The following is a 26,920-nucleotide window of genomic DNA, read 5'->3' on the forward strand; positions in this document are numbered from 1 at the left end:
CCGTTGACTGACTTTTCGCTGTCATGTATCAATGTAGGCTTCTAATTTGTAGTTGTACTCATAACAGTATCTCAGAAGGTCCAGATACCCATTGTATGCCATTCCATAGCGAACAACTCTGTGCCGTACTGTATCACACCCTCCTCTCATCAAATAGTACTCTATGTAGCACCCGAATCAAAGCTTAATGCATATGGCGAGGAACACATCGTGTGCGCGTGACAGTTCCTGCCCTCAAGGAGCGTAGTATGATAGTGGAGCGCGTATGTGGTGTATAAACCAGATCTATAGGCGAGACCGGGCGGGTGCGATCATGGCCTTCGCACGCTCTCTCAATAAACGTCGCAGAATCTTTCCACTCGGATTCTTCGGTATAGCATCAATGAACACGATACCTCCCGTCAGCCACTTGTACTCCGACTTTGCTTCAGCGACGTGCTGCGAAAGCTTCAACAAGCAATGCGCTCTCCTGACTAGGTATTGCTCACCTTGAAGATACTCGAACGGATCTCCGCTGCAACCGCTCCGTCAGCCTGTGCCTTCGGCGCAATGTGCGGCTGGAGAACGACGAACGCAAGCGGTAGCTCGCCCGAGTACTCGTCTGGGAGCCCGATGACGCCCGCGTCCGCTACATGTGGGTGGTCGAGAAGGTGGCCCTCCAGCTCGGCCGGGGCTACTTGGTAGCCTTTCACTTTGATGAGTTCCTACACTCATTTTCGGTGAAGATCTCTTACTGTATATGAAATGGATGAAGGCAAACCTTGATACGGTCGGTAATGAAGAGATCGCCATTCTCTTGCATGATGACCTCATCCCCAGATTTGAACCATCTACGTGGTTTCGTCAGTGATCAAGCAACGCAAGTCAGACCTACGCAGATCGCACCCATCGACAAAGCATTCCCTCGTCCTGCATCACAAGTATCAGCTAGCGCGTGTGAACGTCCGGTGAAATTGTCTTACGCTTGCTCATTCCGATGATATCCAAGAGTGATCTGTCCGCCCTTTAACCAAAGCTCTCCAGGTTCGCCCACGCCCGCGAGGGTGCCGTCGGGTCTGACGACCTTCGCTATCGTCCCCGAGATGAGTTGCCCTGCGCTTCCCGGCGTACCGACTTTGCTAGAGACGGGCCACTGCAGTACGAATCGATCAGATCACTACACGAAGGACAAGAATCACAGTTTAAACACTGACTAGGCTGACTGCAGCGCACGTTTCCGTGAGTCCTATCATAGTCATGATCACTCGGATCGCGATCGAGGAAAAGATCTGTTAGCATACCATATCCTTGACCCATGTGAATACCGGGCATCAACTTGAGCATCTGTGCGGTAAGTTCGCCGCTGAGCGGTGCCGCAGCCACCATGACGACCCGGACGCTCGACAGATCGTATTTCTTCGTCGCCGGATGCTACAAGGTATCGTCATCCCATGTGAAATAACCCAAACGGGCAGGCTTTACCTTGCAAAAGAGCACAACTTGAGGCGGTACAATGCTGACACGAATCAACACAGAATGCAAGATGGGCAGAACCTGAAAGAGCTCACAAAAGATGGGTGACCTTATATCGCTGAATGGCCTGCAACAAGCCCTCGTAGTTGAATTTCTGAACCACCACGACCGATAACTACAAGTCATGCATTGCAGCATCAGACATGAGCAAGACAGGATGATCCGCAACATACTCCTACGTAAAGAGCGAAATGCCACTCCGGCGGACGTCAGACGGCGTACATGATTCGTCTGCGAGACGACTCACCACTGCGACCAGACCGTATATGTCTGCAGATCGGGAAGATCAACATCTGTCCAAAGGAGACACGTCTCACGTACGATATATTGGTAATACTATGAGAAAGCTCATAAGACATCAGCATGAATGTGCCTCAACGGAACTATACGTACCTGCCACAGATCGATCTCCTGGACGATATCTACGGTCCTCCCAAGGTGCATAATCTTCATTGACGCGGTTTGTCGTCGCTGTCTGGAGAATATTCGAAATAATATTATAGTGCGAGACAGCGACAGCCTGCCACGAGCGAATGCACATCAACTCGCGAAGAAGCACAGCAATGTTTAAATCAAAATCCGCACCTTCGGATTTCCCGTGGTTCCAGAAGAGAAGCAAAGCGCAGCAATCTTCGTCTTGCCCTCACCAGGCGCAAGTGTGAACTCGGGCACTGAAGGTAGCAGGTGTCCTTCGTCGATAAGTGCGCTCACGGACTTACAAGACACCGGCGAGTGGGATTTATGTGCATCTAGGACGATGACGCGATCTTGCGCGAGACCATATTGGAATGCAGCCTCAAGGACGGTCGATATGTTCTCTCCGTGTGCAATTATAAGGGCAGGCTCTGCGAGCTTGAGCTGGTATACTGACACGCATCAGACAGATATAATTGAACATTTAAACTTGAAACATAAGCATACCAAGCTCAGATGTGGTGAGTGACGGGCCCATCATCCTGATAGACATATGTCAACAGTTGGATGTTGACACTGTGCAAAGACGTACGCGACGGCAGCCCCGAGCCTATGAGTAGCCCAGACGCTGATTGGATAATCTGAAGGACCATCAGAAGCGTTATTGGGGTCATGTACGAGCCCATTCACCTATCTGATTCGGACTGCAGATCGCGACTGTCAGGCGGGTCAATGGTGAGCGAACAGCAGCTGTATGACAGACGAACCGACATCATCCTTCCCTACAGTTCGCAGCATTGGTCACATCACTGCATCAGAATAGTACCAGGAGTGATACGCACCTATTCCCCACCCATGCCGCATCGCCCTTGCGAACGCATCCGTCCTGGCTCGCACCTAAGGCGAATTTCAGTAAAATCACACAAACGTCAAACTCCTCATACCTCTTCCTCGAACACCATCCTCCCATTCTCCTCATCCACGAACCACGGAATGTCGCGCGGACGCACCGGCCTTGTCGGGTGTCCTCCACGATAGTCGAGCATGACCTGTGGCAGCGTCAGATCATCCGGCGGCGGGACGAGTGGCGGCGCATTCGAGTGGAAGATCGTCATGGGCGGCAGCGAGTCCGATGACAGCAAGAACGATGGGAGGGCGACGAGTCGCGGCAGATGCGTGCGATGCACGATGCCCACGTCGTGATATATCAGCTGCAGAAGCGCCTACATGCTTCATGGGGAAAGCGCTGAATTCTCTTCCGAAGTGTTCGGGTAGAAGGATGATCGGGTGATGGTTGGCTGATGTCTCTCCTGAGATCTGGGGAAGATAGGCACTCCTCTCACGGAAAATGGGGCGTGGGTATCCAGACGCGTGTTCGCTCAATCTGCACTCTGTTCGGATATTCGAACCTAGCACGCACCGACGATACGGGCAGTTATGTGTAGATGTGCAAACATCGAACAGCGCCTGTGTCAGAGAAATGCGCCGAAGTCTGTCTTCCGGCAACCAAGAAGGGCTTGCCGGATGCTGGTCAGCAAATTGGAAATGGAGGTACTGTCGCTGCGACATGTTCGGCAATGGAAGGCCACGGAGAGGATACCATCCGCGGGTATAAAACCTTGAGTGATCATCTTAATTCATGTGCACCGTGCAAGATGTTGTGACGTCTGGGCCAAGGGTATGCGGCTGAAAGATACTCGGTGATGCAAGGCGAAGACGGCACCATTCGTGAGCAGCACATTTGACTACTACCTCACCGTCGCGCATATGCAGCATTGATGATGTGGCAAAGTGGGTGCCATTATGCAAAGCATCGTGATTCAATTTAGCTCCACGCGCGATATACCTATCACTGAGAACCGCATACGCGCCATGGCAAACTCACCATGTCGACAGCCCGTCTCAATGTTCCATGCAATTCCTGGCACGTAGCGCAATACCGCAAAGGGACGACGAAACACATAAAGAGCAGACCCTATAGCCAGAAACTAGAACCAAATCGCCTTTGGCATCCAGAGGCCTCTCGGAGTCTCATCACAGCCAGCAAAAGTCAGAGCAGAGGCTATCCCAGAAAGCATCATCTTCTCTCTCAGGCTATGACATCCAAGCCCGTCATGTCACGAGGCCGCAAAGCATATCAAAGGGCCAGCATAGGTCGACATCGCAAGTATCCACTTTGCACCATCGAAGTGAACGTTGGGAGTGAAGGTGCGCCGCCTTTCGCCCGTACGCGTCGACGTCCCGGAGTAGTTCATAAGACCAACAGCTGGCAAAGGCAACAATCCACATAAGAACGATCTGCAAGTACACAGTAGAGAAGAGTCAGGGGAGCTGCTCAAGTGGGCGTGCATATCGGCTGGTCCTAGTAGACATGATCATGGTCGGAGAGCAAGGCGCGTCGAGAAGGGATGTGATCGACATGCGGGTTTCATGATCGCGGAGTCTGGGATGACCTTATAACAAGCAAATGATCATGCTGCCTATGTAAAACGCTTTGATGGAAAGCGAAGAAAAAAAATCAAGATGAAAAGAAGTGATTCATTGACGGGAGGAAAACGCTGACAAGAGCGGGATTCGAACCCGCGCCTGGATACCCAGATGAGAAGACCCACAATAGCAGGCAAGCTTTCGCTTGAGTCACACGCCTTGGACCGCTCGGCCATCTTGCCATAACCTAAACATCATTTCAATATATGATAATCACCGTAACAAAATGCCTCCGCAACATATCGTCAGTACATATATACACATATACACTTTCTTGAATCTCCCCGCCGACTTACAGCCTCTCTGGACTCCGATACCACACATCCATCCTCACAAAATTGTTATACACCTCTCCCGATGCAAGCAGCGTGTCATTCGCGCTCGGACCCTGCGTCCCAGGGAACAGCCACGCTGCCAGTGGTTCATGAAACTCGAGGAACGCCGCAGCTAGCCCGTAATGACCCCATCAGTAATCATGATACGCGAATGGAACGAAGAGAGGAAGATGAGGGAAGGAAGGAGGACGTACAGCACGGCTCATACCCGTCGCCCACCGCGCCCGATCCGCCGTGGATCTTCTTCCGCGCCTGCTTCGCCGGGTCCGCAAAGTTGTTCGAGTAAAACTGCACGCCCGACTCTACGTACGACACGTTCGATCAGTATTAGGCGTTGACGTGAGGCGGAGGGAGAGGGTAGTGCGTACGGTTAGTGTCGAATGTTACGCGCAGCCCGCTCTTCGCGCCTGCGAGCTCGACAACGGGCTCACGCGCCTCGGTATCGAGCACTCCCTTGAGAAGGTCCGTCTCTGCTGTGAGATCGGACGCTGCGAGGCGCGTGGGCGGAATGGGCACAGAGCGATCGGAGAAGAGGTAGAACTCGTCTGCAGGACGCGAATCCAGCCCGAACAAATGATCAAAGCAAGTGGCGCATCGAGCGACGAATGATGTCAAAAAGAGGAATAGATTGAAAGGCACAGTCAGTATAGAACGGTATAGGGCGGCGAGACAAATTCCACACCGTATCCATTCGGCGGGAATCGTTCGCCGATCGTGCCCGTCTCCTTCTCAGCGTGCGCATGATGTGTACCCTGAACCGGCAGGAGCGAGCCAGCAGAGTTGGCATCAGATGCAAGCAGGATGGTATTGTCCGCCTATATGATGGATGATGAAGTAGCAGAGGCGATGCAAAGACGCCAGATCGCACCTTGATCTTGAGCTTATGGTCCTTGATGCTCTGCCCTTCCTGCAACGATGCATCGAGATTGAACCCCCAGTGCTAGGAAGCGCGCATCAATCTCGATAAAAGAGGACGTCGGCGCATTGCGCTCACCTGCGTCATATTCAGTGGCGTAACCTTGCCCTCATCCAGCAGCTTTGCCCTATACACAATCAGCACACTACCAAGATTCCATTCCTTCCCTTCGTTCACCGGCGGTCCCTTTGGCTGAACGAGCCCCACGAGCACCTCAACGAGCAACCGCCCGGGATATCCCTCCTCACCATCCTCCGAGATCCGCCTGAACACACACGCAGCAGGGATCTCCGCCATCGCGGTCGCGAGCTCTGCCTGCGTAAACAGCTCTGCCTGTGAAGGGTCCATGAGAGGCTCCCACGGGAGCGAGTCGAAGCCGACGGGTCCGCCGTGGAGGGAGACACTGGGGGACTCGTTCGCGATCGCAGTGAGGCTGGCGGAGAGGCCGTTGCGCGCGAGGGCGTGAGTACCGACGGGGACGCGGTTCGCATAGCGGCCGATAATGGTGTTGGTGTATTTTTGGGTGATATGGCCGGCAGGTGACTCGGGACCGATGAGGATGTCGTGTGTCTAGGGGCGCGATTAACGTCCCTGGAGACGATTAGAGAAGATCGAGAGAGAACTGGCCAACCTTTCCGTCTGCCTGCACGAAGAGGCGGTGCAGAGTGAGTCCGTAGGGCAGGATCTGTGCAGGAGAGCGGGGAACGTCGTCAGAACGACCACACTTTGCGCATTATTGCTGAGTGGCTCACCTCGAGCGCTAGACTGGGTGTCAGCGACGGGAGGGTGAGGAGTATGGGCTGCAAGGACGGATCGCTCTCTGTCGTGGCCATCGTGTGTCACTGCGAATGGATGGGAGAGAAGGGAGGGAAGGAGACGAGGAGGGCGAAGGAGGCGAGTCAAGCAGGCCATTGTGGCGTATCTTATCGTCATATGCCTCCGCTGCGGCGCTCCGAGATCGCTCCGAAGATCCATCGATCATCGATCACTGGCCACGCCCTCGTTTCTGCGTCCACTTCATGTCTTTTTTTCTGCTTCAGTGTTGCTTTACTGCTCGCGCCGAATGATTGAACTGGCCAGTAGTAGCAAATGCTTCAAATTAAAGTTAGATCTCGATTGTCCTTAAACATTGGCTTTAGTATCAACCCTACGAAACGAGCGTCTACAACAAATTCATAACTCGCTACATACGGACTTTTTCTCGCAATGACCAAAAACCTCTGCAGAGGACATGATAAAGCAATACCTTGATGTGATGGAAACCTGTCGTCATGACGTTCATGTCCAAATCGGAATATGTTTACAATGCAGCGCGCAGTGCTGGATCGACGGCTGGAGATGTGACTGGGTTGATCCACTTTTTTCGCCTGTGTACGTTGAGCGGCAGCAGTGGAACTTGAAGGAGCACTGACATGACCACCGGCTCGCGGAAGGGACAATTCAATGAAATGATCGTCTGAAGGGTTTGCGTGCGAGCGTCTCGTCCACAGCCCTACCTCTCCTCTGGACAATCGTTCCAAATGCGTCTTCTCCATCTGGCGTCTGCGCTGTTCTTTTCCGTCTCCCAAGTACTGTCGTCCTCTTCTCCCCTCTTCCATTGTTGTTTTCGTCCTCCCTCTCCCTCCGCCGTTGCTCTCGTCTCTGCCTCTCAACCCAGCTCAGCTCGCTCTTCTGCGCACCTATGCACATGGCTGATGCATCTCGCCATCGTCAATGCATCCTAGCCGCTCGATGATAGGCTCTATAGATCGCTCAAATCGCACTCTATGACCCGAATGTGTTGTTCAATTCGTCGCTGAACAATCATACGACACCTTCTCCTCTGGCTCATCCAGACAATCATACGTAAACGTCGACTTACTGTTATCCAGTTTCATTTCGGAACTCCTTTCCAGCCCAATCTGCGTCTCCTCCTTGCATTCGAACGTCGGAAGATTCATGTGGTTGAGATATTCGGTGAGATCATGCTGGAACGGCGCGCTTGTCTGCACTGCAATCAAAGACCTGTGTCGGTATCAAGTAGCCTCTCGTCTTCATTGGGTGCTTCTATCTACTCATCTCCTCATGCCTGCAATAACGGACCTGCATCAGCTTATGCTCGTGTCTCTGTGCGACACCACTGCGGATTACGCACCAGTCGGCATAACTAACGAGTTGGTGGGCCTCGTCCTTAGTCGATCGTAGGTCATGGAGGATGTGTTTATATCCCGAGTCTCACTCCGCCCCCTAATCTGACTCGAAGTTGTCGCTTCTTCTTCTCTCCTTCATGGCTGCTGCTTTATCTGGTGCACAACGCACTATTCTGTGGTATCCTCCCGCGTACGATATCCGCGTGGAGACGGTGCCGATTCATCAGTAAGCGCATCATTGGAAGATGTTTGAACCGTGGCCTGCTTGCGCTTCAACGCCGTAGGTGGTCATGATCTGTAGGATCGTTGACCCGGATGATGCGATCGTGAAGATCAAGGTGGAAAGGTAGGATTACGATGGTTCGCAGGGTCCCTAAAGCACTACCACACTCTAGCTAGCGGGCCTATGTGGAAGTGATCTTCATATCTATACAAGATACGAGGATATAGATGCACAGCAAGTGCCGGGCAACGTCATGGAGACTCACGAAGTGACCGAGCGGCGTCCGCTTTAGGATGCTGGAATGCCTTCGCGTGGTGCGCGTGCTAATAGAGCGCGATTTTATCCCATTGGAGCTTGGAGGTGGGTCTGCAAGTCCTTGTTTTCCTTGCTGGCGTTTGTATTGCTGGCATACGGACACTCATTCGATCATGATGAGTGGCTGGCTGAACTTCTCGAGCGAGGAGGAACACCGCCATCAGGCGTATACGTAGACCAAACGGAGGAATCAGCGCCGGGTGGCAGTGACAGTCACGAGCCCAATACGCTCGGGCTGCTGGATGCTTTCCTCGATAGTCCTGTGGGCCATAATCCAAGGAACACCTTCTCTTGCAATTCTCGATATCCTGCAGTAGCATCGCAGCCAGCACTGCAAACTCCTGTTATTGACTGGTCATTAATTTACCCAGATACCCTTTCCTCCCTCGCACAAGAACACCGCCTCTCGCATTCACCGGCTTTCACGCACGTTCACAGCTCGGTTGGACTCCATGCTCATGGCGACACCCGATGCGCAAGATGATATATTCGATGCCGTCGAGAACGCGGTCCGGATCCCATATGGCCTGGAGGACAGCGTAGATTCGACAGATCTGCGGCGAATCTGTGAGTAGCGTGCTAGAATGACCAAGGATCGAAGGCGATCAAGATGTTGGAGTCGCTGTGTCGTGTGTATGCGTGGCGAAAGATGCAAAACGATATCACTCCCCCGATGTACACTGCCTTGCCGGTCTTCACGCAACCGAAGGCACCGAAGACCCCGGATACCAGCGTTGACCGCGAAACAGAGTCGGTACGGGTGAGCACTCTTCGTATGTATCAACAGAAATTTCCTCTGAAACCTCAATTTCAGGATGACACAAACACTCTTGAGCGACAACGCGCGGCATTCGTTGTGGTTGTCGGCATCAACTCGTACGGCGAGGGCTCCGAGCTGAACGAAGCGAATAAGGACGCGCTTTCAGTTCATGACTTCCTTCTGCACGATCTCCAAATTCCCGTGGCCCACATCAAGCTATTTCTTGACCACGACGCTACGCGCCGGTGTATTATGGATGCACTACACACACACTTCCTTAATAACCCTGACGTCCGCCCTGGCGACGCAATCATATTCTACTTCGCAGGCCATGGGTGCAATCGCGACGTCTCCGGCAGGCATGCTGTTGAATGCAGATCGGCTCGTTATCAGTTGGTATAATGCATTCATCATACCAGTGGATAACGAGCCAATCTGAGAGCACGAGCTGCAGGCCTTTCTCAAGGATCTGTCCCGCGCGAAGGGCAACATCACCATCGTTTGTGACTGCTGCTTTACTGCGGGTGCACGCGGGACGGCTGGCCCACCCCCGCCCACCCTGGATCGTCAGGATCGTATTCGGGATCACAGAGAGCACGACGGGTGGACTCGTTCATTGTCGCTGCGATATAAGGCCTGCCCAGATCGGGTTGTGCGCGCTGTTTAGCAGGCGACGATGATTGGAAGCGATGTGCTCCTCACTGCGTGCCGCGACTACGAACGTGCGTTAGAGAGCGCAGAGGGCAGTGCGTTTACTGTCGCGCTGTTGAAGCTCCTCCGGTCCGTCCCGCGAGATACGATCACGTATAAGCAGCTTATGGATAGTTTTCCGAGTTTGGGGCTGAGACAACATCCTGACGTTGTGGGCGAGCATGAGAATGATCCTATTTTTTGGATTGGGTGGCAGGAGTCGTCCTCTGCTGCTCGGTGATGGCGTCTCTGGAAGTCTGACGCTCACTCATCCTCGACATGCAGAGGCGCTCGACGCATGCTGTGGGGACTATAAAACAGAACGCTTCTGAATTTTGAAGATATCGCTTTGTTGCTTCAAGGCGCCGTTTTGATTTGTATAGCATCGGAACGCTCTCCATCTCACTGTCTTTCCACCCATTGGATGTTTGGGTTTCTTATCTTTTCTGATATATTTCGGCACATTAACGTTTATGCCTGTTATAGTTCCTCAGCAGACGATCACGACTGCACCACCACGTATAGTACGTTCATTTGTTTTCGGAACAGCGAGCGCAAGTTTGCGGCCAAACACGCGAGAGACGAAGCCGACGCATATTCGTGTGGCGCCCCAGTGCATCGCTTTTTGAGACATGGCTGTGCAAAGAGGTCCGTTTGCGCTATCTGGATACGGCGGGTTCTGGAGCGCATCTACGAGTACATCGACTGAAGATGGCTGCGGCTCGGATCGCGTTATCTACGTTCCATGCTCTCGACCAGCTGGGAACAGTGCCCAGGCCCACCAGGCTTCTGGTACGATAGAACACGAGAAGGTTGAGGCGGTGAGTAAGACAGTGCTGCTTCGACTGTCGTCTTTGTCAAAGTGCTGCTCTCCGTCTAGGTAGCAAGCTCCGCGAATCCTTTCATGGGCTGGCTGATCCCCGCGGAGGGTACGGATGAACGAGCGGTATCCCGGACTGGATGGGTTTGTCGAAGCAGGCCAGATCTACGCTACTTCGGAATCCTGACGCTGTTAATGATCGTGCCCAATGGGATCGATCATGAATCACGATCGATCTTGTGGAGGCTCCTACGAAGCCATCGTTCCTGCAGATCACGGAACGATGCTGTCTGCAGGTCACTATGGCCTCGACATGCGAGATCTCCTCGAGAACATCCTCCCGAACAACAGCAGTCGAGGGCGAGGGTGATGCTGTGTGCCCTTTCGCGTCACGGAGCTACTTCAAGAAGGAATGCAGCTCTGTGCCATTGGCATATGTCTTCGACGATGTGCGCCGATTAGGTGTCTGGCCGGTGGTAAATGCTTTTAATTCTTGAGACACTACAAGCACATTAGCGATAGAGCCCGGTACACGCAGTACATATTGGACTTTCTCTTGCAGTTATCACAAATACATCCACCGATGTGGATTCATGGCTACATCGCCACTATCGCAAGCCAGAATGAAGCAGAGAGGTATGCGAAGATCTTGTTGGTCCTGCCATCAAGTACGCTGAATAACATTTTTTTCAACGGGACCGATAGCTACCGAGATGTTGATATTGAAGAGGCTGAGCCCGCGTTACTTGCTTATCCAGGCTTTCGTCCAGGCGATCCAGCGCGTCCGATGTGTGCTGCGCTCTCTCGTTTGCATCTGCATCTGCCATCGTATGCTGCCTATGCAAAACCAAGTGTACTCTTGAAGAGGTATGCACGGCGGTGAGTATGTCTCCAAATCAAGGCAAATCGTGTTCTGTAACACTTGCCTACTGGCAATCGCATGGAATCCTACTCTCGTAGCTTTCTCACTGCCCATATATCAGTGCCCCGCGTCGTGATCCTCATTGCTAGGAACGTTTACTACTGACAATCCTTTCGACAGCCCCATGTACACCTTTGCTCTTGGCGACATTTCACACCAATTTTTGACATCGTATGCCTTGCAGGCTCACTAGAACGGTAGCCTGTGTAGGACTGCTTTAGGAGCTATGCTGCGATTGCATTTCTGGTCGCGTTCTGGGAACATCATAAGGAAGCAAGACAAAACTTTACCGCGATCCCACAGCTCAAACGTTTCTGCACAATACGTGCTGGAAGACTCGAGCCTCTCACGATTGGCATAAACCTCACAATGCATGCGATTGACGTGAGCTTTCCATTACGAACAGTGGCGAGCATTCTGAATATTAAGTATACAAGATTAGGGGAAGTATGGGATGACGCCTGACTTTCAGAAGGGACAATTCAATGGAAAATAAGCCCTTGAAGGGTCTGGTTCCCGAAGCGTGCGAGCGTTTCATTTACCGTTCCACCTCTTTTCTGTACAATATTCTGAAATGCGCCTCTGAACTCCGCGAACGCATCGCCATACGCATCTTCTCTGATATATTGTTCGATCGGCTTTCCTCGAACCAAAAGGCCCGACCACTGCTTTGCCCAATGCGGACGCGGATTCATCGTCCTTCCGTCTTCGCCTTTAGTATCATAGCTTGTCCACCGATCCGTGACCTCCTGGCAAAACGACGCCCATTCGCTTTGTGGACTGGCGAGCGTCGTGAGGACCTCGATGGATACGGTTCCACTGGCGTTTCCGCGTTGCGGAGCGAGAAGTACAGATGACTGTCCTGTCAGCCGCATTTCGAGCGCGACGCGGGCGGGGGCATCATGGATGCGGGCGTACATCGCGGATATTCCGTCCCACCTACTGTTGTGTTAGAGCCTATCCTAGATCCTTCGAAGCGCGAACATACCATGCACGTTGGATGGTCTCGTAGTGCCGCTCGCCATTCTGCGAAGGGATGGGAATCTCCCACTCCGAATCCCAGCAGCGGAAGTTCTCTACTCGCATAATCGTTGGTTGTGTAAATGCCCACTGGTCGAGAGAGCTCAAACTTTGTGACACTCACGGATTCCACGTCTGAAATGCAGCGCTTCGCTCACATACGTCTCAATGGCATTCTTCGGGTCGGTGATGTTCGGCAGTACAGCCATGGTCGCGAGGCCAAACAGCCAGGCTTGCATGTAGCCGGGCAAGTCCTTCCAGAGGAAGAAGCTCGTAATCTCCTGCGCAACCGTCTCCTGGAGCTACACAGAAGTATCTGAGTTGAGACTGTCGAAAAAGGCTGTTGATGTACAATGCGGCGTACCTCTTGCGACTTCACGCCGGTAAGCCAATTGTTGCCAGGATATGCTTGCAGATGGGCATCCTGTGGTGTCATGTCACGTCCTGACGAGGTGGAAGGTAAGTGAAACTAAATTATATCATAGTAGAGGCATGCTTACGTTTCCACGTATTAACCCAGCACGTTTCCTGGTACGGAAACCAGAACCATTCGAGGTAGTAATCCTCCTTGCACCTTCGTACGAAATCTAGCCGTGCTTCCTCCAATTGCTTCTCGGTGATCTTCTCCTTCTTCATCATTTGTTCCACTTGAGGAGGCAGTTGATAATCCTTCGGCGGCGGTATGGCCAACGGAAGTGGCTTGTGCACCGGCATAAGCTCCGCCACACCCATCTGATCGAGCTGCAACGTGACCGATATCACAACACCCAATAAGCCGAAACATCCGCTCGCAGCGCGGAGCTCCTCTGCATCATTCACAATCTGCAGACCGCCATGCACGTCCACATAGCACACCTCCACGACGAGGTCGGAGAGCGTGCTCGACCCAAAGCCCGAGCCGTGGCAGATGGGCCCGTTCGTCCCGCCGAACGTGACCTCGAGCATAATCACGTTGAACGGCATGCACCACGTCTTGTTATCGAAGCACCATTGGCGGAACTGGTCGTTCGTCGTGCCGGCCATGATCTTGCAGAAGGCCTTCCTCGGCGGAGGCGCGCGCCCGGCGATGGTGGGGACGAGCTGGATCCCTGCGAGCTCCGTCGTCCAGTCCTTGGGGGGTTGCTTGTAAGGTAGCTTTGTGAGGCTCTCGACGGGAAGGAACATGATGATGACGTCTCCGTCGGCACCGTACAGATCTCTATAAGACTTGTCAACTCATTTACACACCTCATGCAGTTCACTGTGACTCACGACCAGGTGTGACGGAACGCGGACACGCGGACGCGTTTCCCCTTATTCGCAGCCCACTTCACCACCTCGCATACCCCTCGGATCGTCCGCACCACAAGCGTATGGCTCGGTGTATACTGCACAGTGCGTCCCCAATTGAGGAACTCCGGACTGTCGCGGTGCTCCAGGGAACGCACAAGGTGCTGAACGTCGTCCTGGACCTTGTGTCCGGCTTCTATCATCTCATGGAACGGTTCGAGCCGAAAGAGCGCAGGCTCGCTGGACTCTGCCTTCCGCGAGAGCTCTGAAGTGTTGACGTCCTGGAGTTTGGAGAGCGCTTGCTCGACATCCTGGAAGTGGTCGACGTGTGGCTCTTCTACCGCTTGGAGCAGGGTGATCAATGGATTGAGTCGCTCATCGTCTGCGACCATGGACGCTAGGATCTCCTTGAATTTGTCATGCTACCGAAAGACATAAGCCACCGTGGGTAAGCTGTGCGGTACTCGATCCTGACTTACGCTGAGCGTTGCGTTAACATCCGTCGTTAATGGCAATAATGAAGTTGGCGCTGGGGTATTGCCAATCATTGTTGTTAAGGACGAAATTGTGAGTGACACCGTACACAGGAGTGAGAATAAGTGAGGGTGCCTGCTGATGGGTATGGCACACGCATCGCGACGATGGGCGTTGACCCACACTATGTACTGGAGGGCCCATCAAACTATATCCATCGGAGTGATAGGTACCCGCTATCGCGAGAGCGCCAAACATGCCATCAGCGAGAGCAGTGCCCCTGACATATCACATGTGAAGATGCGCCGCGATGGGCTACAGATATACTGCAAAGGTGTCGGTCAACCATGACGAATTGGTGCAATTGTTGTTCATGAAGAAAACATACTACCACTGTGCGCGGTCGATGATGAGGTACGACATTCTTGAGGTATGTAAGCGGTCTTCGAGGAGGAAGGTACGCAGCTGACGCAGTGCGCGCCCAGTGCGCCGAAAATCGGACGAGAGGCTGTTCGAAACCAACGCCGACGGTGCAGTAGCGCCTATCTATATGTAATTTCGAGCAAATAAATGGTCATGAGATGGGCGGATCTACCACGGAGATGCACCGCCAAATTTACTCACTGACTATCTGTTGACTTCATCACAGCGGCCGTGCTGTCCTACTCGCTGAGGCTGGACTTTCCCTCTTCCCAACTTCGTTTAGACGCAATGGCAATTTCCGCGACCAAAGTGGCTGGGCACCGGCCCTCACTGTTGCGCTGATGTGCTTTGAAAGTAACATGCAGTCGGTATGAGGTCTAACACTGGTATTAGATCGAGTAAGCTTGTTTGCAAGTGACAGTACTTCTATGGACTGTGCCAACGTTATTTCAGATCTGCCTATGCTCCAGCTCTCGACTGATCATCTAAAGCGCGCGACAAAGTCTACTTACAACTTGGACACCAAAGCAAAGAACAGGTTAAGCGCTTTCGGCGTCCGCCGTAGCGTACGCGAGGGCGAGGGAGAGGCGCTGTCATCGCTGCTTTGTCATGTGGATCACGTGCAAAACGAGTCGTCGGGGTGGCTGCGAATTCTGTTCACGGCGCTGTAGCTCATCGACGGTCTCGTCAATGCTCTGTCTCAAGTCTTCCGACAATATTTACTTTTCTTCAATCTGACTGCTGGGTCCCTTTGTTTTCTGGATGTCCTTGCTCACTCTATCATCCGGTCGGAACCCTGGGTGGGTCCTGGCCTGCTCAACCATCAAGCAATGTATGCCATCATGCCGGCCGAAGTCGTAGTCCCCCTAAATATGATATAAAACAAGTTCCCGATTCACGAGAGGGCATCCGCACATCAGTATGACCCTCCCACCGACCACCCAAAGGGCCCTTGTCCTTACCGACAAGCATGGCGTCTTCGTCGTCACCCACGTCCCCGTCCCCCACCCCGGGCCGGGCGAGTTGCTCATCAAGATACATGCATCCGCTCTCAACTCTCTCGACATCAAAGTGCAGGAATACGGCGTATTCGTGACACACTACCCTGCGGTGCTCGGCATGGACATCGCGGGGACCGTGGAGACGCTGGGCGAAGGCGTAGTTGGATTTGAGAAGGGCGATCGGGTGTATGTCACGATACACTTTCTTGCGTGATGCGATCTTTGACGACCCGAGCTAGCATCGTGGAAAGTTACTACGAGAACTCGCACGCCGGGTTCCAGCAATACACGCTCGCGCGCGCCGATCTCGTCGCCAAGGCAGGTTTTTCGATCAAACCCCGTCCCATATACCAAGCATTTGTTTAATCTCTTTATAGATCCCGTCTAATATCTCATTTGAGCAAGCTGCTACCCTCCCCGTGGGGCTTCTCACCGCCGCACTCGGCCTTTTCACCCAGAATCTGCCCCTAGACGCTGCACACGAAGGTGCGGGTCCCTTTGGCAGCGCAGGGCTCTTTCCGCCCTGGGACGCGGGCGGGCGTGGGAAGTACGCAGGAAAGCCATTCCTCGTCCTTGGTGCGTCTGGATCTGTGGGACAGTATGGTGCGTGCATTACACCATGGTTTTCCATCATCTACTGGAATGCGGGTTTGGATCCCCTTCTTAGTTGTTCAGCTCGCGAAACTCGCCGGTTTCTCCCCGATCATTGCCACCGCCTCCCCGCATAATGCGCCCCTCCTTCTCTCCCTCGGCGCAACGCACTTCCTCGACCGGCACCTTTCCACGTCCTCTCTGCGTGCCGAGATCGCGAAGATTACCTCTGCACCGTTCGAGGTCATCTTCGACGCCGTGTCATTCCCGCAGACGCAGCAGGAGGCGTACGACATTCTCGCGCCGGGAGGGACGCTCGTTCTCGTGCTGCCGCCGAAGATCAAGGTGAAGCCAGAGGAGCAAAAGCGCGTGGTGAAGGTCTTCGCGTCAGCGTATGTGTGTGAGCAGAATCGGGCTCTCACGTCGAGCTTGTTTAAGGCACTTCCCGGTCTGCTCGAGGAAGAGACTATCAAGGTACGTCCTCGTCACAAGTGCAGAACTGACTATAGCTGACTGCGTGTACAGCCTAATCCGGTCGACCTCGTCCCTGGAGGATTGGGCGCTATTGCAGACGCGTTGGTGCGCTTCACCAATAACAAAGTGAGCGGCGTCAAGTTGGTCGTGCGCCCTCAGGAGACACAATGAGCCGTGCATGAACGGGATCGCGTGTGGCCGAACTGGACACATGTGAGACGACTTTGAACTTCAGATCTGAGGATACATACAGTTATGGAGGCTGTATTTAAATGTGTAAAACATTGATACATTGCGCGACTCGTTATAGATGCGGTCATCGAATGCGAACAGATGTTCGTTATGTAAAACCGTCCTGGACTAATGCTCGAGGAAGACATGTCGGTGGCGCTGATAAACGCGTCGCGCGTAAACAAGGTGCACTCATTCGCTCGCCCACGGTCTGGTTGTTTGACCATCGAGGATCTGACTGCAACGTGTCTCTCTCTCTCAAGAAGTGGCACTTCACGTCACTCGTATGGTTGCAAGTGCAGTCCGAGGATTGAAGACTGTTGTGACACCCCCAGCAGCCCCTAACATCAATATCTATATAACGTCGAGGGGATACTCCCTACCCTCGAGATTTCAAGCCAATTCCCTTGATTAGGATAGCCACATACTGGTTGACGACACAAAGAGGCTGTAAAGGAAAGGACCTCCCGGCGATCGCTATCGATGGGGTGGCCAAGAACCTGTAATAATTACACTACGCTTGCCTTTGCAGAACTTGACATGACTATCATACATCTGGCACACCAAACCGCGTCTTGCTCTAATTATACAAGTGTATGCCGTGCTCTTCGAAAAATCCGAGAGCGAAATCCTTCGTCTAAAGTGCTGACGGAGGCATTCACTGTCACCGAGAACGATCGCAAACGCGAAAGAGCACGCTATCTTGGTGCTCGCCCACAACCATGGGATGTTGCCGCTCGCCCAGGCTGACAAGCTTCGCCATCAGCCGAACGTACGTCATGGTGGTCAAACAGGTGGTCGAGCAAATCAACCGAAGTCGCCGCAGGAGAGCTCGTGTGAATGCACCGCCACGTACGGAATCCATCGCCAGCTCGTCCTCCTGACATGCCGCGAGCAGAACGTGTGATGTCATGTCACGCTCCCAGTCGTTGTCTCCTGTGAGACAACGGACACAACGCTTGCGCTCGCATTGAGCGGTGCGCTGGTCGAGTCGTGGTGGGGGATGATGCAGGGGCGCCGCGGACCTGACCGCACGTGTCGCTGCGGGACCTCCTCGAGAACATCCTCCCGAATAACAACAGTCGAGGATGAGGGTGATGTTGTACCCTTTCGCATCGCGGAGTTGATTCAAGTAGGAATGGAGCTTGTGCTCGCATATATCTTCGACGATGTCGAGGCTGTCTGCTGATAGCATCTTTCCGCGATCTGCAGGGACGATGGCCTCGTAGGAGCCTCCACGATCGTTCACATAGCGAGCTCCATGCCCTGCGAAGTAGATGATGATCGCATCGCCACGTTTGATCATGGGGTTGTTGAGTAGGTGGTCGTGCAAGGTTGTGATGATGGCTTCGCGAGTCGCGTTCCGGTCAAGCAGCAGGGAGATGTGGTCCTCTGGAACATGAAGAAAGTGCAGCAGGAACTCTCGAACAGCACATGCGTCCTTGACGGCTCCGTCCAACCATTGTGCATGGGCATACTTATTGGTGCCGATCACGACAGCCCAGACTGGATCAACAGGTGCGCTGGAGTTCTGTGAGAGATCAAAGTGAGGCGAGTCAGATTCACGTAATATTGAATATGAGGCGAACATACCAAGGATGCCGTTTTTAAGCGAGGAGGCGCAACTATGGAGGTGGTAGTTGGCTTAGGAAGAGGAAACATTGCTGAGAGGTAGCACATAATCTCGTCCTTCTCTTTCTTCTTGTGATTGAGTTCACTGGATAACTGCAGGTATCCTTGGATTTCCGTCGGCTTGTCGTTCTTGGGATCTTCTCGTAAATCGGCGGCGGCTGAAAGATCGAGATAATGCATTCCAGGATGACTTCTGGCTGCACACAGAGCAGCGCTTAATTTCTTGATTTCGTGATCTAAGATCTTATAACGTTCGTACAAGTCATCACGATAGCGTACCGAGCAGGCAACTGCAACCTGCACCATTCGAACGTCGGATATCAAAACTTCTGATCCCCCAGATGTCATGAACTAGGACAACGAGATTGGAGACCGCGGGGACTCACATGGATAGCGCTTGGTATGCACAGCTCACGAGCCACGATCAGTTTGTACAGCCGATCTACAGTTCCTGGGAAATAGAACGTGAAGGGTCGTGAAGGTCGTACGTGCCAATACTCGCGGATTGTAAGACCCAGTCAACCGTTCGTGGAGAGCGAGTCAATAGTGACGGTGATACATTTTGCCCCACTTCGTATCAGCTGCGTTATGTACTCGACGCTGCAGCCTCGCCGGAGCGTATTAGGACAAGTATTGCCTATGGACTCGATCGCTCTCCCCGAGATCTAGGCTTGAAAGACGGCGTGCGCTTCATAGGCAACGTAATTGGTATGTCTTGCTCCGAGTGTCACGACGGTTGTTAGAACATTACAAATGCCAGGAATGTCAGGAATACTCATACAGACAGCGATCCAGACCATACTAGAAGCATGTTCATCTGTAGCACGGAACACGAAGGACTTAAAACGACCTGGCGAGGTTACTGATAAGGAGCCCGGGACGGAGAGATGAGGAAGCAGACGAGTAGCATCATAGGATGACGTGTACTGAGCTGTGCACTGAGCATTGAAAGGGACCTCGCGAGAGCTTTTGCCGAACGGACAACGCTCTGAGCGGCAGGCGCATCGAGGACAGGGACAGGCAAGCTCGGCGCTCTAGTATGAGGAATTTAAACTCCGACCCTCGTCTGCGATGAATCTCTCTGCTTATTGTGCAGCCTTCAGGCTTCGAGTGCAACGATTCGATCAATATGAGAGAAAATCGATCCTAAACAAGGTATCAAGGAGAAAGAAACGTTCCGATGGACTGGCAGAAAACGGTTATTGCAAGCTATGTACAGCTTCTGCTTCGCTTTGTAACCATATTTCATAGACTGCACTCGCGATTACGTGCTGGGAGCACATCCAGCAAGAGGTTCGAAAAATCGAGTAATGTATTTATACTAGACAAACTTTGAGCGCTGTGCGAGCGTGATCGATTACGATCTCCACTGTCTCTAACGCTGCCAGTGCGGCTCGCTTCCAGCGGTCATGATCATCCTTGATGTTTGTTGGAGATTATTTTCATTGTGATCTTGGCCACAAACGGCTAAGATCAGTTACCATTTCAGGTCTTCGTATCTACAAATCCACGAAGTTATGGACAGCTCAAGCGTTGCGCGTCAACACATCCACTTTTATGGTAGTCCACTGTTCCTTCAAATTCAACTACCTTGCTATCAACTGGCCAAACGGGCGAACTTATCCTGTGCATATAAATGCTGCGGCCACTCCTTGGGAAAAGACCAAACCTGCGTCAAAAATCTACATGTTTCTGCGCCCTGAATCTGAAGCATGCGTGAGTCAGACATTCTACGTGTGATTGAAGGTATGTGTCTACGTACCACGCATAGCAATGCCCACTCACGATCGATCCGATTGGGCGTGATCGGCAACAGCGTCACTGCAGGCCGTCAGGATTTCAAGTTAGCATCTGGCCCGTTTCAAAAATCCCATTGAGTCTAAGATCACCGCTCGTTCACTTTCAACTCTCGACTCTGAGCATCCACGTACCATATCCTCCCACGTTGGTCGTGACTTTCCACAATTTCCTCTTTAAAGATGTCTATCATCAATACAGCCCGCGCACGGTTGACTTCGGTCACAAACGCAAGTTTGCTTCGTCATCTCAGCGTCAACCACCGTGCTCGTACTGGCGCCGGTGCTATCGACTCCGCAGACCGTCAATTACCTGTCAATACCATCCCTCCGACTGTTTCCCATGAATCAATCCGGAAGAGCACATTGCCAGAGAGCTCGAGCTTATCGGCGAGGAAGGACGAACTTAGTGCATTTGGAGCCCTTCAAGGAGAAGATAACTCTGTAATGGACGGTCCAGGTTTGGTTTGCAACTTTCTAGCCGTTGAGGTCCTTTCTTAAGTGTCACTTACTAGGTCTACGTGCATCTACATCCTCATCGATCTTCGATGATGACGACCCCGTTCATCTTGGCCTCCACCGTGATCGACGACCTTCATGTGCTCCAGTGGGCCCGTCCATAGTGGCCAGTTGTCAATTTGCGAGTAACACTTCGCTCAACGTGGGACCTCCTTCAAGTTCCTCTTCCATGAGCCTAATAGCCTCGGCTTCTTTCGACACGAACACGGTGCATGAAGCATTTTCAGCGCTTTCCTTGTCCTCTTCGCTGGCTTCAATTACGTCTCTACGGTCCTTGGCGTCCCAAGATGTTGGGCGCTCCTTCATACGCCGTGACACTGCTCTGCCTGATCTTCCACCTGCAACCCCGGCGACGCTAATGAAACTCGACCAACCTGCCCCTCTTCCAGAATCTCCACTCGCTCACTCGCGACGCGCTATTCCAGCTCCCTCCATGACTTTCACCGCGACTCCTTTTGAGTACGTCTTCTCCGCCCCTCTCTGGGAAGGTCTCTCGGCCGAGATGATCACCGCTTACGCGAAACGAGGCGACCGGCTGGCTGTCACCGTGGATGCGTGGCACCAAGAGAAAGACTGTGCGTAGCTAGTCGCGGGCTGGGGTCCGTGCAGCGCTCTCACCGCTTATATTGACGCGTATATTTGTCTATTAGCTCATTGCGAGTGGGAGATATCCTTCTCTCCGCACGATGTCGACTTGACCACAACCCGTGTCCGGTTGGAAGCCGGTGGCATGCTCAACATCACGATCCGTAGGAATGAAGAGTATTCTGCAGAGGCTGATCCGCCTGTTATCCGATGTTAGTTGCAAACATGCTCTCGAGTTTGTCTGCTCAGTGTATGATAGAGCGCACGGTGCTAGCTCGCTCTTCAGATCGATACCCTTGACTTGTTCTCCGTTTTCGATCGTGCTTCGCCCGCCTATCTCTTGCTAAAGAAAAATGCCTGTTAATCGACTCTTGAGGTCACAGGTGCCTTATTGAATCAGCTCTGTCTGATACCGAGCATGAGGCGGTAAGAGTGTCGACGAGCTCCGCCATAGCGAGCGTATGAATGTGAGGGCATGGTAACGTATTGGCTGCCGAATCGAGTGCAGGGTGGTCTTGCCGCTATACCTGCATCAAACTGGATGATGAAAAGAAGCAGTAGCGACCAGCTTGCCCGTTGAACGTTCCCTACTGCCTAGACAGAGAGCAGCACTTTGACAAAGACGGCACTCAAAGCAGCACTGTGTTGCTTACCATCATAACCCTCTCGCGTCCTATCGTACCGTAAGCCGGGTGGACTTGGGCACTATTCACAGCTGATCGAGCGTGAAAAACCTAGATAACGCGATCCGAGCCTGGCACCGTCGTTCGATACAGCTTTCTTCGCTCCACCATACGAACACCGCATTTCGACACCCGTCTCGGCAAGCCATCTTCAGTCGATGTGTCCATCGATGCGTTCCAGGAACCGCTATATCCAGAGTGTGCGAATGCACCTCTTTGCGTAGGCAGGTCTTGAAAACGTATGCGCTGGAATACCACACAGACTTGCGTCGGCTCCGGCACATGCATGTCTGGTCGCAATCTTGGGCTCGCCATCCTGAAAACCCGTCAACGTACTAAACATAATCATGTATTCGTGGCCGTATACTCAGATACTACAACAAACAAAAGCATCAATGCCCCATAACATAACAAATAATAGAAGATGAGAAATCCAGATATCCAAAGAGGGGGAATAATGAGATGGAGAGCAGTCCGATCCTATACAAACGATCCTATACACGGCGCCTTCGATCAAACAAGAACATCAACGCCCCTCAATATATCATAAAAGATGGGAAATCCAGATATCCAAAGAGGGGAAATAACGAAATGGAGAGCGATCTGATGCTATGCAAAATAAAAGCGGCACTTTGAAGCAACATGAAGCAATACCTTCAAAATTCGGAAGCTTTCCGTGCTTGAATCCCACGATACGGTTTTGAGCGTCTCTGCAAGCCGCGCAAGAGTAAGCGTCAGACTTGCAGAGACGCCATCACCGAGCAGCAGAAGACGACTTCTGCGAGTCATGCCACCCAATACGAAAAAGAGTATCATTCCTATGGTCCCCTACGGCGACAGGGTGTTGCCTTGGACCCAAATTCGGAAAACTGTCCATGAGCTGCTTGTATGTGATCGTATCTCGCGGAACGGATCGGAGGTGTCTCAACAGCGCGACAGTGAACGCGCCGCCCTTCGCGTTCTCAAAAGCAAGCTCGTAGTCGCGGCACGCAGCAAGGAGCACATGTGTCGTCATGTCCCGCTCCCAATCATCGTCGCCTGCTAAACAATGCGCACAATCCGATCCCGGTAGGCCTTGGATCGCAGCGACAACGGACGGGTCCACGCGTCGTACTCTCTGTGATCCCGAATACAATCCTGACGATCCAGGGTGGGCGGACCAGCCGTCCCGCGTACATCCAGCGGCAAAGCAGCAGTCGAGAATGACGGTGATGTTCTTGCCCTTCGCGTGGGACAGATCCTTGAGAAAGGTGTGCAGTTCGTGTTCACAGATGAGCTTGCCATCCACTGCCATGATGTATTCAACAGCGCCCTTGCCGGGGGCGTCGTGGCTAGACCCGTGTCCTGCGAAGTAGAATATGATTGCGTCGCCAGGGCGGATGTCAGGGTTATTGAGGAGGTGTGTATGTAGGGCGTCCATAATGCACTGGCGCGTAGCGTCGTGGTCGAGAAGTAGCTTGATGTGGGCCGACGGAATCTGGAGATCGTGTAGAAGGAAGTCGTAAACTGAAAGCGCGTCCTTATTCGCTCCGTTCAGCTTGAAGCCCTCGCCGTACGAGTTGATACCGACCACCACGGCGAATGTCGCCCGTTCCCGCTCAAGCGTGTTTGCACCGTCCTGCAATTTAGATTTCAGAGAAAACTTCTGTTGATACGCACGAAGGATGCTCACCTGCACGGCTGTCTTGCGGTCGACGCTAGTACCTGGGACCTTCGGCAGCGTGAAGACGGGTAAGGCATCGTGGGTTGGGAGAGTGATCGCGTTATCGTTTTGCTGCTTTCGCCACGCATACACACGACACAACACGTCCAACAACTTAATCGCCTTCGAGTCCCTGGCCATTTTGGCACGCTGCTCGCAGATCCGCCGCAGGTCTGTCGAATCTACGCTGTCCTCCAGGCCATATGCAATCCGCACCGCGTTCTCGACGGCCTCCAATATGTCATCTCGCGCATTGGGTGCCTCCATGAACATTGGATCCAGCCGAGCTGTGAACGTTCGTGGTTTTCGCTCAACAGTATTTGTACCATCCTGCGATTGAGTTTTATAAGGAAACTTCTGTTGAAACACAGGAAGGACGCGCACCGCTACCGCCGTCCTGCGGTCTACGCTACTATCCGGGGTCGTCTGCTGCGTTGAGACCGGGGAGGCATTGTGCATCGAGGAGCTGATATCGTTTTGCTTCTTTCGCAATGTATACATAGAATACAGCGATTGCGATAGCTGGATCGCCTTCGAGTCGTTGGTCATTCTTGCACGCTCCTTGCAGATCCGCCGCAGGTCTGTAGAATCTACGTCGTCCTCCAGGCCATACGCGATCCGCACCACGTCCTCGACGGCCTCGAATATATCATCTTGCGCATCGGGTGCCGCCATGACCATGGAATCCAACCGAGCTGTGAAAGTTCGTGAAAGCTGGTGTATGTGAGATGCGGTGTTCTTGTGCGAGGGAGGAAAGATTATCTGCCTGGGAGGCTTAGATTGATGACCAGTGGGCAAAGGAATTTGCAGTGCTGGCTGCGATGCCACTGTAGGAGATCGAGAAGTGCAAGAGAGGATGTTCCTTGGATTAATGGCCCACAGGACTATCGAGGAAAGCGTCCAGCAGCCGCGCGTATTGGGCTCGTGACTGTCACTGTCACCAAGCGCTGATGCCTTTTCAGACTCGTAGGCGCTTGAGAGCGGTGTTTCTCCTTGCTCAAGAAACTCAGGCAACCATTCTCCATGACCAAACGACATGCGTATGCCAGCAAGAGAAAAATAAGAAGTTGCAGACCCGCGTCCAACGAAAAACGCGCTCTAGCCAGCGCGTTGCCGCGACACCAAGCAATCGTCCCGGCACGAATACTATGCAGACTTGGCCATATTCTCGAGAGCTTGCAGATAATGTAGCCAACAATGGCGATAACGCAGCCTGAAAAGCTGCCGTGACACCGCAGTTCAGCCTAACCAGGTCTTCTAGGAAGAGAAGTCCGAGCACAGCGATTAGAGATGTGACGGCAGCAGAGACACTACGCGAAGGCATTCGGGCATCCTAGGGAACACGATAGCAGCTTGCCACGCTAGTATGGACTCCGTAGGCGCAAGTCGCACGAACAATGTGGTCAATTGTGCCGACTGGTGCGTAATCCGCAGTGGCATCGCACAGAGGCACGATCACAGCTGATGCGGTTCCGCTACTCCAGGCATGAGAAGATCGTCAGACAGAGGGACGCAGTGAAGATGAGAGACCACTTGATGCCGATACATGTCCTTGATTGCAGTGTAGACAAGTGCACCGTTCTAGCATGACCCCCACCGAGGTAAGACCGCGGTATCGCAACCACATGAGTGTTTCAACATTCGAATGCAAGGAGAAGAACCTGGTTGTACGCGCAAAGGGAGGAGACGCAGTAGGAGTTTCAAGTCGAACTTTATGTATGATTGTCTGGATCAGCCAGCAATAGAGCCTGCCCTGGAGTTGACAAGACGCGTTGACGACGGCAAGATGCATCAGCCATGCGCACAGGTGCGTAAGAGAGTGAGCTGAGCGACGGAGACAAGAGCGAAGGAGGGAGAGGAAGGACGAGGACAACGGTGGGGAGAGGAGGATGGTGGGAGAGGGCAAGGGACAGCGCAGACGGGCCACCCTAAGCCAGCCATCCGAATCAAAAAAAAGTTCATCCAACTGCCTCGCCGGAAATGCGCCCATCCCAAAGGGGGATCTAACACCGGGTAGCGCCCAACAAGTCATCAAACCAGCTGCCATTACAGGCGATAATCGACCGGCGGAAAGTGATCTCCGGGTACCGTGCGATGCCATGACACATATGACTAATGATATTTTATCACGTGAATTAGATCCGAAAGTCCAGATGAACTTTATTTTCCTCACCCGCCCTACGACGACTGGCGACACAATATACAAACAATCAGCCACCGTGGCTGATGGAGCTCGGAGGCTAAAAGTTGGTGGACGTCAAATGCCAGGCGCGCCATGGGCAGGTCAGCGTCGCATTGCGTACATACGAGACCGCCGCGCGTCGCATCTCCTGAGGCCTGATCGATGATCGATGATCGCCCATCTTTCCACCCGGGCTACTGGCTTCAGCGCTATTCGAGAAGGCCTCCGAAGGTAAGCCAACTTGCGCTCTACACTACACTATGTCAGTAAGTAAGTATTGCTCTTTAGGAGAAGGCTGTCGGTTCACCGCCCAAATAAAAGATCTAAAGTCTGGCATACACCCACTGTTGACCTTCGGCCCGCCTGCTTCGAAAAGCTTCCAATGCCAGGATGAACAGCTACAGTGTTTGCTTACGCGCTTAAAATTTCTTCCGCTATTGAGAACTGCTTATGTGTAGCAGTTACGCCGCTCGTACTGCCGACGAACTTTCAATCGGAATGTCCATGCGTTCGCACAAACCCAATTAACGTCAACCCTTCGGCTGTGGCACAGGAACATTCGAGATCACGCCAGGTTAAGGGTTCCTGTGCGCCGCTTCTCTGTTGCTGAAGTGAGATGTGCAATGGCCGGGCCTGAAGTAAGTACTTATTCGCTTAGAAGTTTGCTCCATTCTCAATGGTAAATCGAGTCAGGCACATGGTCATCGTCACTGGTCGTGGTCACAATTGCGTCTCGAGCTATCCGGAATATAACCTGGCGTGCGGCTTGTTGAAGTTCTCGATCCGGCCAGAATTAGACCTATTATATGCATTCA

At 52.8% G+C, this 26,920-nt stretch overlaps 9 protein-coding genes and 1 non-coding gene across 10 annotated transcripts; 4 read left to right on the plus strand and 6 right to left on the minus strand.

Annotated features, from left to right (window-relative positions):
• Positions 1-17: 17 nt before the first annotated feature.
• Positions 18-3,090, minus strand: LAESUDRAFT_731771 (phenylacetyl-CoA ligase). The gene is made up of 20 exons (XM_040910111.1): positions 2,871-3,090; positions 2,769-2,823; positions 2,694-2,708; positions 2,617-2,643; positions 2,519-2,567; positions 2,434-2,468; positions 2,098-2,378; positions 1,906-2,032; positions 1,834-1,848; positions 1,760-1,782; positions 1,686-1,709; positions 1,548-1,627; positions 1,462-1,495; positions 1,281-1,410; positions 1,194-1,225; positions 963-1,132; positions 886-909; positions 761-830; positions 489-704; positions 18-438 (listed from the first exon to the last, which is right to left on the minus strand). The coding sequence occupies exons 1-20, from the start codon at positions 3,039-3,041 to the stop codon at positions 286-288; spliced, it is 1,731 nt and encodes a 576-aa protein (XP_040758669.1). The 5' UTR covers positions 3,042-3,090; the 3' UTR covers positions 18-285.
• A 1,395-nt stretch (positions 3,091-4,485) lies between these two features.
• Positions 4,486-4,595, minus strand: LAESUDRAFT_t90. The gene has a single exon. It is a non-coding gene; the product is annotated as a tRNA-Leu (tRNA).
• A 101-nt stretch (positions 4,596-4,696) lies between these two features.
• LAESUDRAFT_816199 (galactose mutarotase-like protein) lies at positions 4,697-6,537 on the minus strand. The gene is made up of 8 exons (XM_040914755.1): positions 6,417-6,537; positions 6,296-6,349; positions 5,743-6,234; positions 5,617-5,688; positions 5,431-5,563; positions 5,117-5,293; positions 4,943-5,050; positions 4,697-4,860 (listed from the first exon to the last, which is right to left on the minus strand). Exons 1-8 carry the CDS (start codon positions 6,495-6,497, stop codon positions 4,706-4,708), a joined length of 1,272 nt encoding a protein of 423 aa, XP_040758670.1. The 5' UTR covers positions 6,498-6,537; the 3' UTR covers positions 4,697-4,705.
• Positions 6,538-8,258: 1,721 nt separating this feature from the next.
• LAESUDRAFT_502990 (uncharacterized protein) lies at positions 8,259-9,063 on the plus strand. The gene has a single exon (XM_040902712.1). The coding sequence runs from the start codon at positions 8,318-8,320 to the stop codon at positions 8,813-8,815; it is 498 nt and encodes a 165-aa protein (XP_040758671.1). The 5' UTR covers positions 8,259-8,317; the 3' UTR covers positions 8,816-9,063.
• A 115-nt stretch (positions 9,064-9,178) lies between these two features.
• LAESUDRAFT_619842 (uncharacterized protein) lies at positions 9,179-9,427 on the plus strand (the record flags this gene model as incomplete). Its single annotated transcript, XM_040903258.1, has 1 exon — positions 9,179-9,427. A coding segment is annotated over one exon (249 nt), but the record flags the coding sequence as incomplete, so codon positions are not given.
• Positions 9,428-12,005: 2,578 nt separating this feature from the next.
• Positions 12,006-14,204, minus strand: LAESUDRAFT_739389 (uncharacterized protein; the record flags this gene model as incomplete). Its single annotated transcript, XM_040911001.1, has 6 exons — positions 12,006-12,462; positions 12,512-12,599; positions 12,668-12,845; positions 12,908-12,987; positions 13,044-13,741; positions 13,795-14,204. 6 exons carry the CDS (start codon positions 14,202-14,204, stop codon positions 12,006-12,008), a joined length of 1,911 nt encoding a protein of 636 aa, XP_040758673.1.
• Positions 14,205-15,378: 1,174 nt separating this feature from the next.
• LAESUDRAFT_687363 (GroES-like protein) lies at positions 15,379-17,128 on the plus strand. The gene is made up of 5 exons (XM_040905950.1): positions 15,379-15,896; positions 15,950-16,028; positions 16,088-16,313; positions 16,378-16,775; positions 16,827-17,128. Exons 1-5 carry the CDS (start codon positions 15,631-15,633, stop codon positions 16,944-16,946), a joined length of 1,089 nt encoding a protein of 362 aa, XP_040758674.1. The 5' UTR covers positions 15,379-15,630; the 3' UTR covers positions 16,947-17,128.
• Positions 17,129-17,670: 542 nt separating this feature from the next.
• LAESUDRAFT_764155 (uncharacterized protein) lies at positions 17,671-18,818 on the minus strand (the record flags this gene model as incomplete). The annotated part of the gene is made up of 2 exons (XM_040913391.1): positions 17,671-18,537; positions 18,600-18,818. 2 exons carry the CDS (start codon positions 18,816-18,818, stop codon positions 17,671-17,673), a joined length of 1,086 nt encoding a protein of 361 aa, XP_040758675.1.
• Positions 18,819-21,386: 2,568 nt separating this feature from the next.
• LAESUDRAFT_664964 (uncharacterized protein) lies at positions 21,387-21,755 on the plus strand (the record flags this gene model as incomplete). Its single annotated transcript, XM_040905161.1, has 2 exons — positions 21,387-21,528; positions 21,604-21,755. 2 exons carry the CDS (start codon positions 21,387-21,389, stop codon positions 21,753-21,755), a joined length of 294 nt encoding a protein of 97 aa, XP_040758676.1.
• Positions 21,756-22,975: 1,220 nt separating this feature from the next.
• LAESUDRAFT_764157 (uncharacterized protein) lies at positions 22,976-24,604 on the minus strand (the record flags this gene model as incomplete). Its single annotated transcript, XM_040913392.1, has 3 exons — positions 22,976-23,839; positions 23,894-24,253; positions 24,308-24,604. 3 exons carry the CDS (start codon positions 24,602-24,604, stop codon positions 22,976-22,978), a joined length of 1,521 nt encoding a protein of 506 aa, XP_040758677.1.
• Between the last annotated feature and the right edge of the window lie 2,316 nt (positions 24,605-26,920).

Source organism: Laetiporus sulphureus (genome assembly GCF_001632365.1).
Source record: "Laetiporus sulphureus 93-53 unplaced genomic scaffold LAESUscaffold_69, whole genome shotgun sequence".
Taxonomy (NCBI): Eukaryota; Fungi; Basidiomycota; class Agaricomycetes; order Polyporales; family Laetiporaceae; genus Laetiporus; species Laetiporus sulphureus.